The sequence below is a fragment of the Delphinus delphis genome, chromosome 16, assembly GCF_949987515.2.
Source record: "Delphinus delphis chromosome 16, mDelDel1.2, whole genome shotgun sequence".
NCBI classification, from domain to species: Eukaryota; Metazoa; Chordata; class Mammalia; order Artiodactyla; family Delphinidae; genus Delphinus; species Delphinus delphis.
Window position 1 is genome coordinate 24,650,694 of NC_082698.1, and position 13,171 is coordinate 24,663,864.

The window sequence follows — 13,171 nt, forward strand, 5'->3', positions numbered from 1 at the left end:
GTTCCCAACATGGAATCTGGGGATCCTGGGACAGACCCCACAGGGGTTTCTTTTGGTTTTCCAGGTACCCACTTAGCAATAGCCTTTAGCTGCACAAAACAAGACAAACACCTTAATGTATTAGCAGTAAGTAAGAGATGTTACTGTGTCGTGGCCAGAAGATGGCCCTGTGCACACCCCACCAATTCCCATGGAACCTTGGATTGGGGAAAGGATTGGACCAGCAAACCCCAAAGAGTGGGGACTATAGTCTAATTCCACGCCTATGGAGAGCTCCAGCTGCCCGCAACAGCTCCCAACATGAAACCTGGGGAAAGATTCCAAACAAACAGAGAACTGCAGACCAAACTATCAGCAGTGTCCAATGTGGAATCCAGGGACAGAGCCTAGGGCTGGGTTTTTCACCTGGGGAATTGTGGTCTGAAAAGTTAGGGGCTGGGCTGTAGGCAGAAGCATCCGCCAGCTCAGTTGGGCTCTGGGTAGAATCATTTACAAGCTCAAGCTGACCTGTCCTGTAGAGGAAAGTCAATTAGGTTGGGAGCTTGAGTGCAAAAAAAGCAGAGCTAACCAGAGAGGAACTCACCAACCTCCCTCAGAAACAGTGAGAAAGGTAGTGAACTCAAAATGGTTCACGGGGTACCATGCCTGAATGTTCTGACAGCCATCGGAAGTTCACTTTGGATCCCACTACTGCCACCAATCTGTTAAAAAACAAAATTTGACCAAGTAAATTTGAAGGTCTAATTGGCTTTGTTCAAGGATTCATGAATCAGTCAGTATCCTGTCCAATAAATAGAAGGGCTCTCCAAGGGGTTGTACAAAATGGCAGGTTTTTAGGCAGAAGGAGGGTTGGGCAAGGATGTTATTAGCAAAAGACAAGAAAGAATTGTTTCAGACCAGGTCATCATTTTGTGGGGGAAGGGAACAGCAGGGGTCTTATTAAGCAGATTACCTCACTAAGTGCTGATCAGGAAATTTCGGATTGTCTACTTAAAGGTTCCATTCCTGGGAGAGGTTGGAATTGCAATTAAGTCTTGCTTTGCTCTTGTGGGGACAAATGACTCCATTTGGACTTGTTATTTCTGGCTTTTAACAAAACCAGTAGTATTTTGTTACAGCAGCCCTAGCAGACTAATACATTTAAGGCCTATCTTCCTCCACTAGACTCTGAACTCCGTAAGGACTGCGAATATGTCTGTATTTCACCACCAAATTCTCAGTTCAATGTCTGCCTCCAAGCAGGAGGCAAGAAGCCAATATATCTTTGTTTAATTCATGAGCTAATGAGTAAGTGAATAAATGAGGCAGGGTTATGTTCATTTCATGCTGAAAGCTCTCCCTCTTCAGATCCTTCAATGCTCTTCTGTGAGATAAACAGCAGACATGTTGAATAAATATTTATTTAGGGAAGGCAGGAACATCCCAGAAAACAAGAACCCAATAAGTGCCACATTCTAGACCATTGAAAGGGGTCTGAAATGAGTGACTTCAATGCAGAAATATTGGGAGCTTAGGAGTGAGAATCCCACAAGGGATGCTTGGCTGTCTGCTACCCTCCCATGAAGTGTGAGTACCCACAATAGCACAGTGTAGACATGCATGGACACTATGCTACAGGAATTCCTCAGCTCCCCTCCAGGATCTTGGAATAATGCCTCAGAACAGGGAATCCAAACCTGGCATTGGGTCCGAAGAAGATGCTACGGTTCCAAAGAACCACCTGCGTGAGTTCTAGGGTCAGACTTCCCATATTCCCAACACCAAGAGTCTCAAATTACTCTTTTGTGCGGGGGGGCTATGGAGGGATGTGGACCATATTTAAAGTCTCTATTGAATTTGTTACAATATTGCTTCTGTTTTATGTTTTGTTCTTTTGGCCCAGAGGCATGTGGAATCTTAGCTCCCCAACCAGGGATCGAACCTGCACCCCCTGCATTGCAAGGTGAAGTCTTAACCACTGGACTGCCAGGGAAGTCCCTCAAGTTAGTGTTCAGGGGTCCCAGAAAGCCAGATGCTATCCAGGTGCTCATGAGAACTTTCTAGATTGGCGCAAATTGGCCCTCTTACAAAAGTCTAATGGCCCCATGAAATGTACCTGGAGTTACAGGGCCTCTGGGAGTCCACACATGTCTTTGCATGTGTAGAGACTATGTGGGTGCTGAATTGAGGGGCAAGAACGTCCTTAACCCTCCCCAACAGTATCTCTCTCCATTACTAGGTGGCTAAATGCCTAAAATCCTGTCACTCACATCACTCCTTAGACTCAGCATTACTATACCTGGTTACTTTTAAAAAATGAACCCTATGCCACCAATTGCTCTATATTTTCAGTCATTAATGTCTGACTCTGAATTGGTTCACCCACTGTTTCCTCCAGGTGAGATTGACATGGGTTGGGCCAGAATGGGGGAAAGAGGGAAAAGGTATGTATAGGGGAAACAGGTCTTGAATATAAATCCTGTCAACTTCACAGTTTTTCTAGGGCTCAGGCTCAGACCTTGACCACAGGCCCCTACACGCCTGGCTACACCATGAGTCACGCACATGGGGATTTTGATTATTCCCATGGCAGCGCGCGAGGGGAATACCGGGTTGTGGCAGCTCTCTGGCTGTAGAAGGTAAGGAGGAGCAATAAAATGTCTTTTCCTTATTCTGAACAGTTGCTCCCTTTTCCCCATGGCCCATAAATGATTGATCCACCTAAACTGGAGAAGGTTTCTGCCTCCTGTAAAGTTTGATCCTGGAGGCAGACTTTTTTTAATCCGGCAAGTGTCAGATAATTGGAAGGGTGGAGTCACACTGTAAATGCCGACACACCTTTGTCAGGACTTGTTTGGAAGCAAAGAACCGAAAGAAACAAGGGCAAGAGAAGAAGTGAACATTTTTGAAAGATCACTCAGCTCTAACACACCTTGACTGGGCCTGGATAAAAAAAAGTGGGAACAGCAAACGTCTAGAAGGAAACGTCAGGGGAAGAAGGAGAGAGGGGGCATTTACTCAAAGTTGTTTCTGGTTCCTTCAACACCTCAACCTAGGTAAGTAATAGGAATTTGACCGTTTTCTCTTCTTGTGAGATTTTAATTTGAGGTTTGCCACTGAGAACTTCAATGTTTGTCAGAGAATCTGAGATGACATTATTTAGTTTCCAGTGTTCTGGTTGAAGTGATTAATTGATCATAAATGATTACTTTGGCTCATGTGTTCTATTTTTAGGGTAGGTCTTTTAAAGGAACAACAAGAAAGTTTTGTCAGTGGGAAAGAGAAGAAAAAGGCCAGTTAAGATAAAGTGAGCTCCAGTGGCCAGATTTCTTTGGTATTGTTTTCAGTAGTGTAAAAGGACTTGTGTTAAATTGTTTTATTTAAAATATGATGAGTTTATAATTCCTTCTCTCTCAATCAGTTTCTCTCTCCCCACCCTCCTCTACTTCCCCTCTCTCCCCTTGACAGCAAGAGGACAGCTCAGAGGTGAAGTTAAAGTGTAGGTGAGTTGAGGCTTCTAGAAGTAGCCCCTGAGAACTAAGAACCAAAGTGCTTATTAGACACAAACCCGGGTGTCTGCGCTGGGAGGTTCTGATAAAGCTCAAGGGGCGGGTGGACACTGCTGTATATCACGCTTGACGATTACTACCCCTAATCTAAAGTAAAGTGGAATATCTGAAATGATATAATTAATCCAGAAACTTCCTGGAGGCAAACTTGGAACAAGAAAAAAAAAAATCTGTCTTACTTTTACTGGCCAATTTGGGCCAAAAGGAATTCATTTTGGGGTGAGAATTACCAGTTGAGGTATCTCACTGGACCACATTAACTACTAACTGACAAATTACCACTTTACTTTTTGAAGTGTAGGCAAAGCCTGTGGTACCTCACTTCTTTTGAGAAGCGGTCAATTAGTAGCCTTAAGAGTTGGATTTGTTCTGTCCATAAAAGGTAGTGAGCGAGACTTTTAAAAGAAATTTATTTGGAAAGGAGAATTGTTTCTCCTTACACCCACATGCTTTCTCTTAGAGCTAAGGTACAGATCAAAGTCGGAACTAAACGAAAGCACATGTCCAGCCCCCCAGGGAGCCCTTCCGAGAGTCAGAGGGGGCTTGCTTTACTCTCAGCCCCTTCAAAACACTCACACGAATCTGATCAGAGTGGACATGGGGGCAGTTAAAGCAAGGAGTCCTGCTTCAAGCTTGGATAGAAACCCAGATTGGTGAAACCGATTTGACCTAAGGACTAACCACATTCTTAAATTATGCCTGACCGAAAGAAGTTTGCATCTGTCTGGTTTGGCTCATCTGCCATTGTTAGCGGCGGCAGGATTTAACCAAACATGGCTCGAAACAAGCGGCATGATCACAAAGCCAGGGCCCAAGCTCCCTCACCCCTGGGTTATGAAAATGGAGGAAGCCAAATGCAGCAAGCTGGAGACCCATTGCTGGGGAGCCACGGGGGTGGGGTGGCGTGGAGTCAGAAGCCTCTGAAACAGTTAACGCTAGGACATGGGTGTTCATACCCCCTGCAAACTGCTTGCCCCTTCTCTGTTAACAGAGCAAGAGCTAGTGGGTGGTTTTCCCACACTTTGGTTATTCCGTTGTTTTGTTTTACAATGTAAAGTATGCAGAGATTGGAAAGTAGAAAAACACTTAGCTTCTCTATTCCCTTCTTGGTGTCAAAGGCCAAGTGTTTCATGAGTTGTTATAATAAGTTCAGTGAGGTGGTTTTCTGTTGGTATCAGCGGTTTGTGCCTGGGTTACACCCCATCTTCATCGGAATAGTTTCAGGTGGATGTGACATCATTTAAATGAAGGGGAAAGGAAAAAACCTCATACAAGTAGAAAAAGGATTTTGCATTGTGTTTTCTTACATAAGAAAATGACACAGGATCATTTTTACATCTTCAAAAGAACATTAAGTATTGAAATAGCCACAAAGCAGCCCCTTAGAACTATGGATGGAAATGAACATAATTTTGGAATTAAGAACTTGAATGACCTGCTTATCCTCGGTTCTAGTTAAGTGGCTCAGACATCCAAGAAGTTTAAAATTATGCTACTTGACTGTGCTTCCATTAAGTAGTGCTTTTGGAGGAAGGTGTACGGATGAGCACTGCTGGGAGAGGCAGGCTCAGACACGTGCCTGGGCATGTAACTTTCCTTTCCCTTAAGTTACACTTTTTAAAACTACCGGCACTTAAAATATTTAAAAAGGAAGTCCTGTGGGAAAACTATAGGCCCCCATGGGATGATCCCTGTCCAGATTTGTGCCTCAACCCATCATTTTCCTTTGATAACTCACAGAAAGCTTCCCATTACCTCTGGTTTAAAGGAATCCACCTCCCAAAACATCTCTGCCATTTCAGACTATCAATCTGGGAAAGAGCTTTGGCAAGGTCAGCAGAGCTCCGTCCTGTGTACTTCAGGCCCGAGAAATCATTGTGTTAAGGCCATGGGATGCAGCCATTTAGGGGCTGCAGGCTGAGAGAGGGGCAAGAACCAATCTACCTGCACCCACCTAGGAGGCCTTCTATCCCAGAGCACCAGTCAGTGAAGAGCCCCCAGGCCCTGGAGGGGGGCATCTGATTTCTTAGCAGGCTGTCTCTTCACGCCCTCTGGAAGTTAGGGAACTCTTGGCTTTTTGCTGCAGATCTTAAGGCTTCATCATTGGGACCTAAGAAAAAGATGGGGGATACCTAGAAATGTCTGTTATATCTCGGGGTACAGAAAGGGCAAGAAAACACTTGCCAGTTTTGCTGCCTAGACGCTGAGACTCTTAACAAATGGAGTGGAGCTATCATCAGTCTGCCTTGATGGCTACAAGTGGAAACAACCCAGCCAAACCCAAATTTATAGCTGCCGGCAGCAACTTTCATTAAAGGATCATAGTAAGCAATAACTTGTGGGAAGTTAAAGTTTCCATGGATTGTTATAAACAGTTCCTTTCAGGATAATATTTCATATCGATTCAGGTGCCATCCTAGGTGGCTCCCCACCAGCAGCCAGGGGCATTTTTTTTTTTTTTTTTTTTTTTTTTTAGCCAGGGGCATTTGAACTCCAAAATACCTCCTGCTTCACAGCTAATGACCAGTTGGGAGAAAATAAAAAAAGGAGGAGGGATTTCAGAGGTACCAAAGGCAATTCATGCTTCAACATAGGATTTCAGAGAGGGTGTCAGGTTGTAGGTAGGTTGGTGTGACATAAGTCATACAGGTAATAGCTGGAATGCAGACAGTCACAGGCTAGGTTTGGCCCTCTAATGAGGTTGAACTCCATTGTTAAATTGCTTATGGAGCCCCTGCTCTTTGGCTCTGGGAAACATACCTGCAAAGAACTGAGTCTTCTCAGATGCAGCCAGGAGTTTTTCCGTGATGCCTCATTCCTTGCTGCATTTAAAAAACTCTGATGAGCAAAAAGTTGGCACATTCGATCAGGCCCTGACGCTAAGTGTGTGGATCTTGGTGAATTTCCCTGGGTAGTTGACCAGTTGGTCTTGATTTTCAGTGGGACAGTCATTCAGGGCTGCACTAGGACTTCTGTCGGCCCTAGATAATTTTGCCTTTGTGGATGTCCTGCCTCCAGGAAAAAAACAAGCAATGACAACAACAACAACAAACCAAAAAAAAAACCTGCATTGAAAGAATATAATCCAGGTTGGATTGTGTTCATTTTTCCTTTCGATTATAAAAAAGTTCAAACATTTTTGTGGGCCCCTGAAAGTATGATGGGGCTAGGCACTGTGCCCATTGCACCTAATGGATAAGTAGACCCTAAGGTCACCAGGCAGAAGAAAAAGACTAAAAGCGTTCAAGAAAGGGTTGTCCTGGGCAGAAGTAGCTTGCTCCAGAATTCTAGAATCCAATTTGAACTGCATCCAACAAATAAACGAGGAGGAAGGGAAGGTTGGGGGGCTGGGAGGAGAGAACCACAGGGAAAGCCAGATTTCAAGTCCCTGCAGAGCCTGAGACTGGGAACTACAGCCAAATGCACCCAGTTGGTCAGGGATCCTTGCCATGGTCTTCTGTGTGTTCAAGCCTGAATCACGCTCCTCCCCCACCCCCCAGCCCGGCCCCACCCCTTAAGTCAGCCTTGCCTTATCTCATCCAGGCTTCAGGACAGCGGACAAGATCTCAATGATTTTTCTACTCAGAACACAGAGTAAGAGTGAAGGGAGAACACAGATGATATGTACAAATATTTTCCTATGTATTTCAATAGATTTTACACTGATTTTCTTCATGTTTTCACTACTTATGTCTGTAAATAAGCATAGTAGGCCTGGTGCGTTATGAAGAGAAAGTTTCATGTTATAAGAAGTGTAAAGTTCCACACAAGTATGACCATTATGATTTTTATCCTGATTTGAATCCATCAAACATTCTCACATCCGAACTCTAAATAATGAAGCATGAATGTCTTGTATTTGTAGAGCTCCATATAGAACACTGAACATTATGGGATACATCAAAATGAATTAGTTGAAAGCACCATGTGCTTTGACAGATATCCTTCAGCTATGTGTTACTTGGGCAAAAAGTGGAAGTTTTATAGTCAGGGCACCAGATCTTCTATGTAAGACCTTTAACATTCAGCAGGGGGCAGCCTGCTCAATTAGACCTTAAAAAAAAAAAGATCCCAATACAAAAGAATAGAATCCAAGGTGGAACTATTAAATTACTATCTCACTGATACAAGAAGTGGGAATGACTCATTAAAAAATATACACACGGGGCTTCCCTGGTGGCACAGTTGTTGAGAGTCTGCCTGCCGATACAGGGGACACGGGTTCGTGCCCTGGTCTGGGAAGATCCCACATGCCGCGGAGCGGCTGGGTCCATGAGCCATGGCCGCTGAGCCTGCGCGTCCGGTGCCTGTGCTCCACAACAGGAGAGGCCACAACAGTGAGAGGCCCGTGTACCACACACATACACACACACACACAATATATACACACACACACACACACACACACACACACACACACACACAAAAGAATTATGCTTCGAATTCTAGGAATCAAGTTTTGAATTCAAGTTTGAATTCTAGGAATCAAATCACTATTATTCAACATAGTTTTGGAAGTCCTAGCCATGGCAATCAGAGAAGAAAAAGAAATAAAAGGAATCCAAATCAGAAAAGAAGTAAAGCTGTCACTGTTTGCAGACGACATGATACTATACATAGAGAATCCTAAAGATGCCACCAGAAAACTACTAGAGCTCATCAATGAATTTGGTAAAGTTGCAGGATACAAAATTAATGCACAGGGCTTCCCTGGTGGCGCAGTGATTGAGTCCGCCTGCCGATGCAGGGAACACAGGTTTGTGCCCCGGTCCAGGAAGAGCCCACATGCCGCGGAGCAGCTAGGCCCATGAGCCATGGCTGCTGAGCCTGTGCATCTGGAGCCTGTGCTCCACAACGGGAGAGGCCACAACATTAAGAGGCCCAAGTACCGCAAAAAAAAAAAAAAAAAAATCACCAAAATCTCTTGCATTCCTATACACTAATGATGAAAAATCTGAAGGAGAAATTAAGGAAGCACCCCCATTTACCACTGCAACAAAAAGAATAAAATACCTAGGAATAAACCTACCTAGGGAGACAAAAGACCTGTGTGCAGAAAACTATAAGACACTGATGAAAGAAGTTAAAGATGATACCAACAGATGGAGAGATATACCATGTTCTTGGATTGGAAGAATCAACATTGTGAAAATGACTATACTACCCAAAGCAATCTACAGATTCAATGCAATCCCTATCAAATTACCAATGGCATTTTTTATGGAACTAGAACAAAAAATCTTAAAATTTGTATGGAGACACAAAAGACCCTGAATAGCCAAAGCGGTCTTGAGGAAAAAAAACGGAGCTGGAGGAATCAGACTCCCTGACTTCAGACTATACTACAAAGCTACAGTAATCAAGACAATATGGTACTGGCACAAAAACAGAAATATAGATCAATGGAACAGGATAGAAAGCCCAGAGATAAACCCACGCACCTATGGTCAACTAATTGATGACAAAGGAGGCAAGGATATACAATGGAGAAAAGACAGTCTCTTCAATAAGTGGTGCTGGGAAAACTGTACAGCTACATGTGAAAGAATGAAATTAGAACACTCCCTAACACCATCCACAAAAATAAACTCAAAATGGGTTAGAGACCTAAATGTAAGACTGGGCACTATAAAACTCTTAGAGGAAAACATAGGAAGAACACTCTTTGACATAAATCACAACAAGATATTTTTTGATCCATCTCCTACAGTAATGGAAATAAAAACAAAAATAAACAAATGGGACCTAATGAAACTTAAAAGCTTTTGCACAGCAAAGGAAACCATAAACAAGATGAAAAGACAACCTTCAGAATGGGAGAAAATATTTGCAAATGAATCAATGGACAAAGGATTAATCTCCAAAATATATAAACAGCTCATGCAGCTCAATATTAAAAAAACAAACAACTCAACCCAAAAATGGGCAGAAGACCTAAATAAGCAACTACATGAGGTATCACCTCACACTGGTCAGAATGGATATCATCAGAAAATCACAAACAACAAATGCTGGAGAGGGTGGAAAAAATGGAAACCTCTTGCATTTTTGGTGGGACTGTAAATTGATACAGCCACTATGGAGAACAGTATGGAGGTTCCTTAAAAAACTAAAAATAGAATTACCATATGACCCAGCAATCCCACTACTGGGCATATACCCAGAGAAAAACATAATTCAAAAAGACACATGCACCCCAATGTTCATTGCAGCACTATTTGCAATAGCCAGGTCATGGAAGCAACCTAAATGCCCATCGACAGACGAATGGATAAAGAAGATGTGGTACATATATACAATGGAACATTACTCAGCCATAAAAAGAAATGAAATTGGGTCATTTGTAGAGACGTGGATGGATGTAGAGACTGTCATACAGAGTGAAGTAAGTCAGAAAGAGAAAAGCAAATATCGTATATTAACGCATATATGTGGAACCTAGAAAATGGTACAGATGAACCAGTTTGTAGAGCAGAAATTGAGGCACAGAAGAAAAACGTATGGACACCAAGGGGGGAAAGCGGCAGGGGTGGGGGGTGGTGGTGGGATGAATTGGGTGATTGGGATTGACATGTATACACTGATGTGTATAAAATGGATGACTAATAACCTGTATAAAAAAATAAAATTAAAAAAGAAACAGGTTATGAATTTTTGATTGTTGTGGCTGGATTATGGGAACAGGGATATTCATTGTCCTATTCTCCCTGTTTGTATATATATTGTATTATAAAAAGTTAAAGTTGAAAGCAATTTAAATCTTTATCAGTGGGGAATGAGATAAATTATGGTGTCTCCATTCAATAAAAAAAAAAAAAAAATCCCAATACAAAGGAGTAGAATCCAAGGTGGAACTATTAAATTACTCTCTCACTGATACAGGAAGTGGGAATGACTCTTGTTAAAAAAATATACACACGAAAGAATTATGCTTTGAATTCTAGGAATCAAGTTTTGGTTCTCAGCTTGAATAGTAGGGACCTATACTTATGAAGTGATGGTCATAGACATGGTTATTCATGGTTTCTGGCTTTTTCCATAGGGGGCGATGGTATGGATGTAACCAAGAAGAACAAACGAGATGGCAGTGAAGTCACTGAAAGACGTAAGGGCATGAAACGTGTCATTATAAAAGTAAAAAAATTTTTGGAAAGAGTAAATAATTTATTCCTAATTCTACCACAACTACTGTATCTTTTTTTCTATTTCCTTTGTTTTTAGTTTTTTCTTAGCTTTTTCTTTTTGCTTTTTTTCCCCACTGTATCATTTTAAATGTTTTCCTAAATAGACTATTTCTTCCTATAAGAAGCCTTTTGTTGATTTTTTTAACACACGTGTAATCAAAATGTGTTCTGCTTTTTCTTCAAAGATGAAAATCACCATTTCTGTGTTCCAGTTTTTATAACCAGCATTTTTAATGGTTTCATAATATCCTGTTGAATGAATTTACAACAGCTTATTTAACCGTGTTCTATTTTAGGGATACAGGGCAACAGAAATCCAAAAGAATAATATATCATTATTGCAGGGACAAAGTTGGAATCACACTGGTGTCACAGTTGCAGTCTACACCGAAAACTGAAACAGACACATTTCTTTTGTGAAACTGCCCGAATAATAAACTCAGAGACATTAAAATAGCCCCTTAACAGCTCTGACTCTTTCATTTATCCTGTGACTTTCATATATTGCCAATAAAAAATTCTGGCTCCACAGACTTGGAACTTTTAGCTTAAGCAAGAATTTATTTTTATGTGTCATAGGATCCCAAAGGTCCACACAATGAGAGGTTTAGTGGAAGCTCAAGGACTATTATTCAAATCAAGCTGCCATTTTAGTCTGAAAAACCATTTCCTTTTACGCATGGAATGATGCTTCTGCTCCATTCATAACGCCATGTCGCTGCTAGGACAACCAAGCTAATAGGAACACGCAGGGTGAAGAAGGAAAGGGTGAGGGAGCAGTACGACCGGTGTGGGATGCAGCCGTTGCCAGCAGCACAAAGTGATGCCCCACAATCTTCTTCATCCTTTTCTCCTTTCACCAACCATACGTGCATACACAACACGCATATGAATATGCTTGGGCGTGTGCACGAGAAGGGTGCTTCTAGAAACCAGCGACCTTAGCTAGATAGGTGCTCCTTGATGTCCAACCCAGAGGGAGGTAGTGGTTGGTGATGGTCACAGTCAGAGCACAGAATTGGCCCAGTTATGGTTTTGGGAGTCTACTCACCTCCCCATGCTGCTGTAGAGGAGAGAGTGATTCAGGAAGGCAAGAGGTCTTTCTTCTAACTGGTGTTTTTCAAAAACACCGGAAGCTTTTGTGACCTCTATAGACTCACCATCACTTGGAGTCTTCTCAGTTTCGGGAGGCAAAGGGACTGGTTCTTCAAGTCTGTCTTGGATGTTCATCTGTCCAAGCACCAAATGTGACTTACCGACCCCCTTCCTTCCTACACCTCCTCACACTCAGGGGTGGCCCTGAAGACTTTAGAATGAATTATGATGTCCTTGAGACACCCCCAAATTCATAAAGGGGTTCAAGGTAATTATTCGCATCACAGTGTAATCAGCCAGGATGATATGCTGGCCTCAGCTGGACCGGGTGACCATTTAGAAGGGGCAGTGCAGAGAAAGAGAGTGACTTGAGGGCCTGATCCTCCTTCAAGGGCAAATCCAGACCTGGACTAGATCTAATTGTTATATGAGAGACATTAATGCAAGACAACTCATTGTTCAAATCAGTGGGTAACTAACTACTTTTGGTACCAAAGGGATATAAACCTGTTTTCCAGGTACGTTAAGCCCTATTGTTATTGCACCTATTTGCTTTTACAGTGGGTCAGATCAAATACCTTAAAGCACAAGTGTATAAAAGTCTATATTGAACATAATTTAATGAGCCGAACCTGTGAACGATGTGAGACCTTGCCAAAGTACAGAGATTTCAGTACATTACTTAAGATCTCATCTTTTCTTTGTGTTTTTCTAGTTATCACGGAAACAATAACTACAAGACTTACGTCCTTACCACCAAGTAAGTGACCATCTTGAGAGCTTTCTTCTCAGTAAGGCCTGTGTGAAGGGCTCCACATGTAACATTTTCCGTGGGTACTCACTCTCCCGTTGAGCAAGTCCAAAATATCTGAAATCTTTTATTTATTTATTTATTTATTTATTATATATATTTTTGCGGTACGTGGCCCTCTCACTATTGTGGGCTCTCCCGTTGCGGAGCACAGGCTCCGGACACGCAGGCTCAGCGGCCATGTCTCACGGGCCTAGCTGCTCCGCGTCATGTGGGATCTTCCCGGACCGGGGCACGAACCCGTGTCCCCTGCATCGGCACGTGGACTCTCAACCACTGCGCCACTATGGAAGCCCTGAAATCTTTTTTTCAAACAACTGTATTGAAATTACCTTATATCCCACAAAATCCACCCGTTCAAAGTGTATAATTCAATTGTTGTTAGTGTATTTACAGAGTCGTGCAGACCCTTTGCAACAATCTAATTTTAGAACATTTCCATCACTCAAAAAAACCTTCCACGGCCATTAGCAGTCACTCCCATTCCCCCTCCCTTCTCCCCAGCCCCTGAATACCACAAACCTACTTTCTGT

The 13,171-nt window shown here is 42.6% G+C and overlaps 1 protein-coding gene across 1 annotated transcript in view; it reads left to right on the top strand.

The window, feature by feature from the left end:
* The first annotated feature begins 2,901 nt into the window (after positions 1–2,901).
* COL17A1 (collagen type XVII alpha 1 chain) overlaps positions 2,902–13,171 on the top strand; it is a 51,446-nt gene continuing 41,176 nt past the window's right edge. Inside the window, exons 1-3 of the mRNA XM_060034128.1 lie at positions 2,902–3,035; positions 10,591–10,653; positions 12,543–12,587. Of these exons, the coding sequence (XP_059890111.1) occupies positions 10,602–10,653; positions 12,543–12,587 (97 nt within the window). The 5' untranslated portion in view covers positions 2,902–3,035; positions 10,591–10,601. The remainder of the gene's footprint in view (positions 3,036–10,590; positions 10,654–12,542; positions 12,588–13,171) is intronic.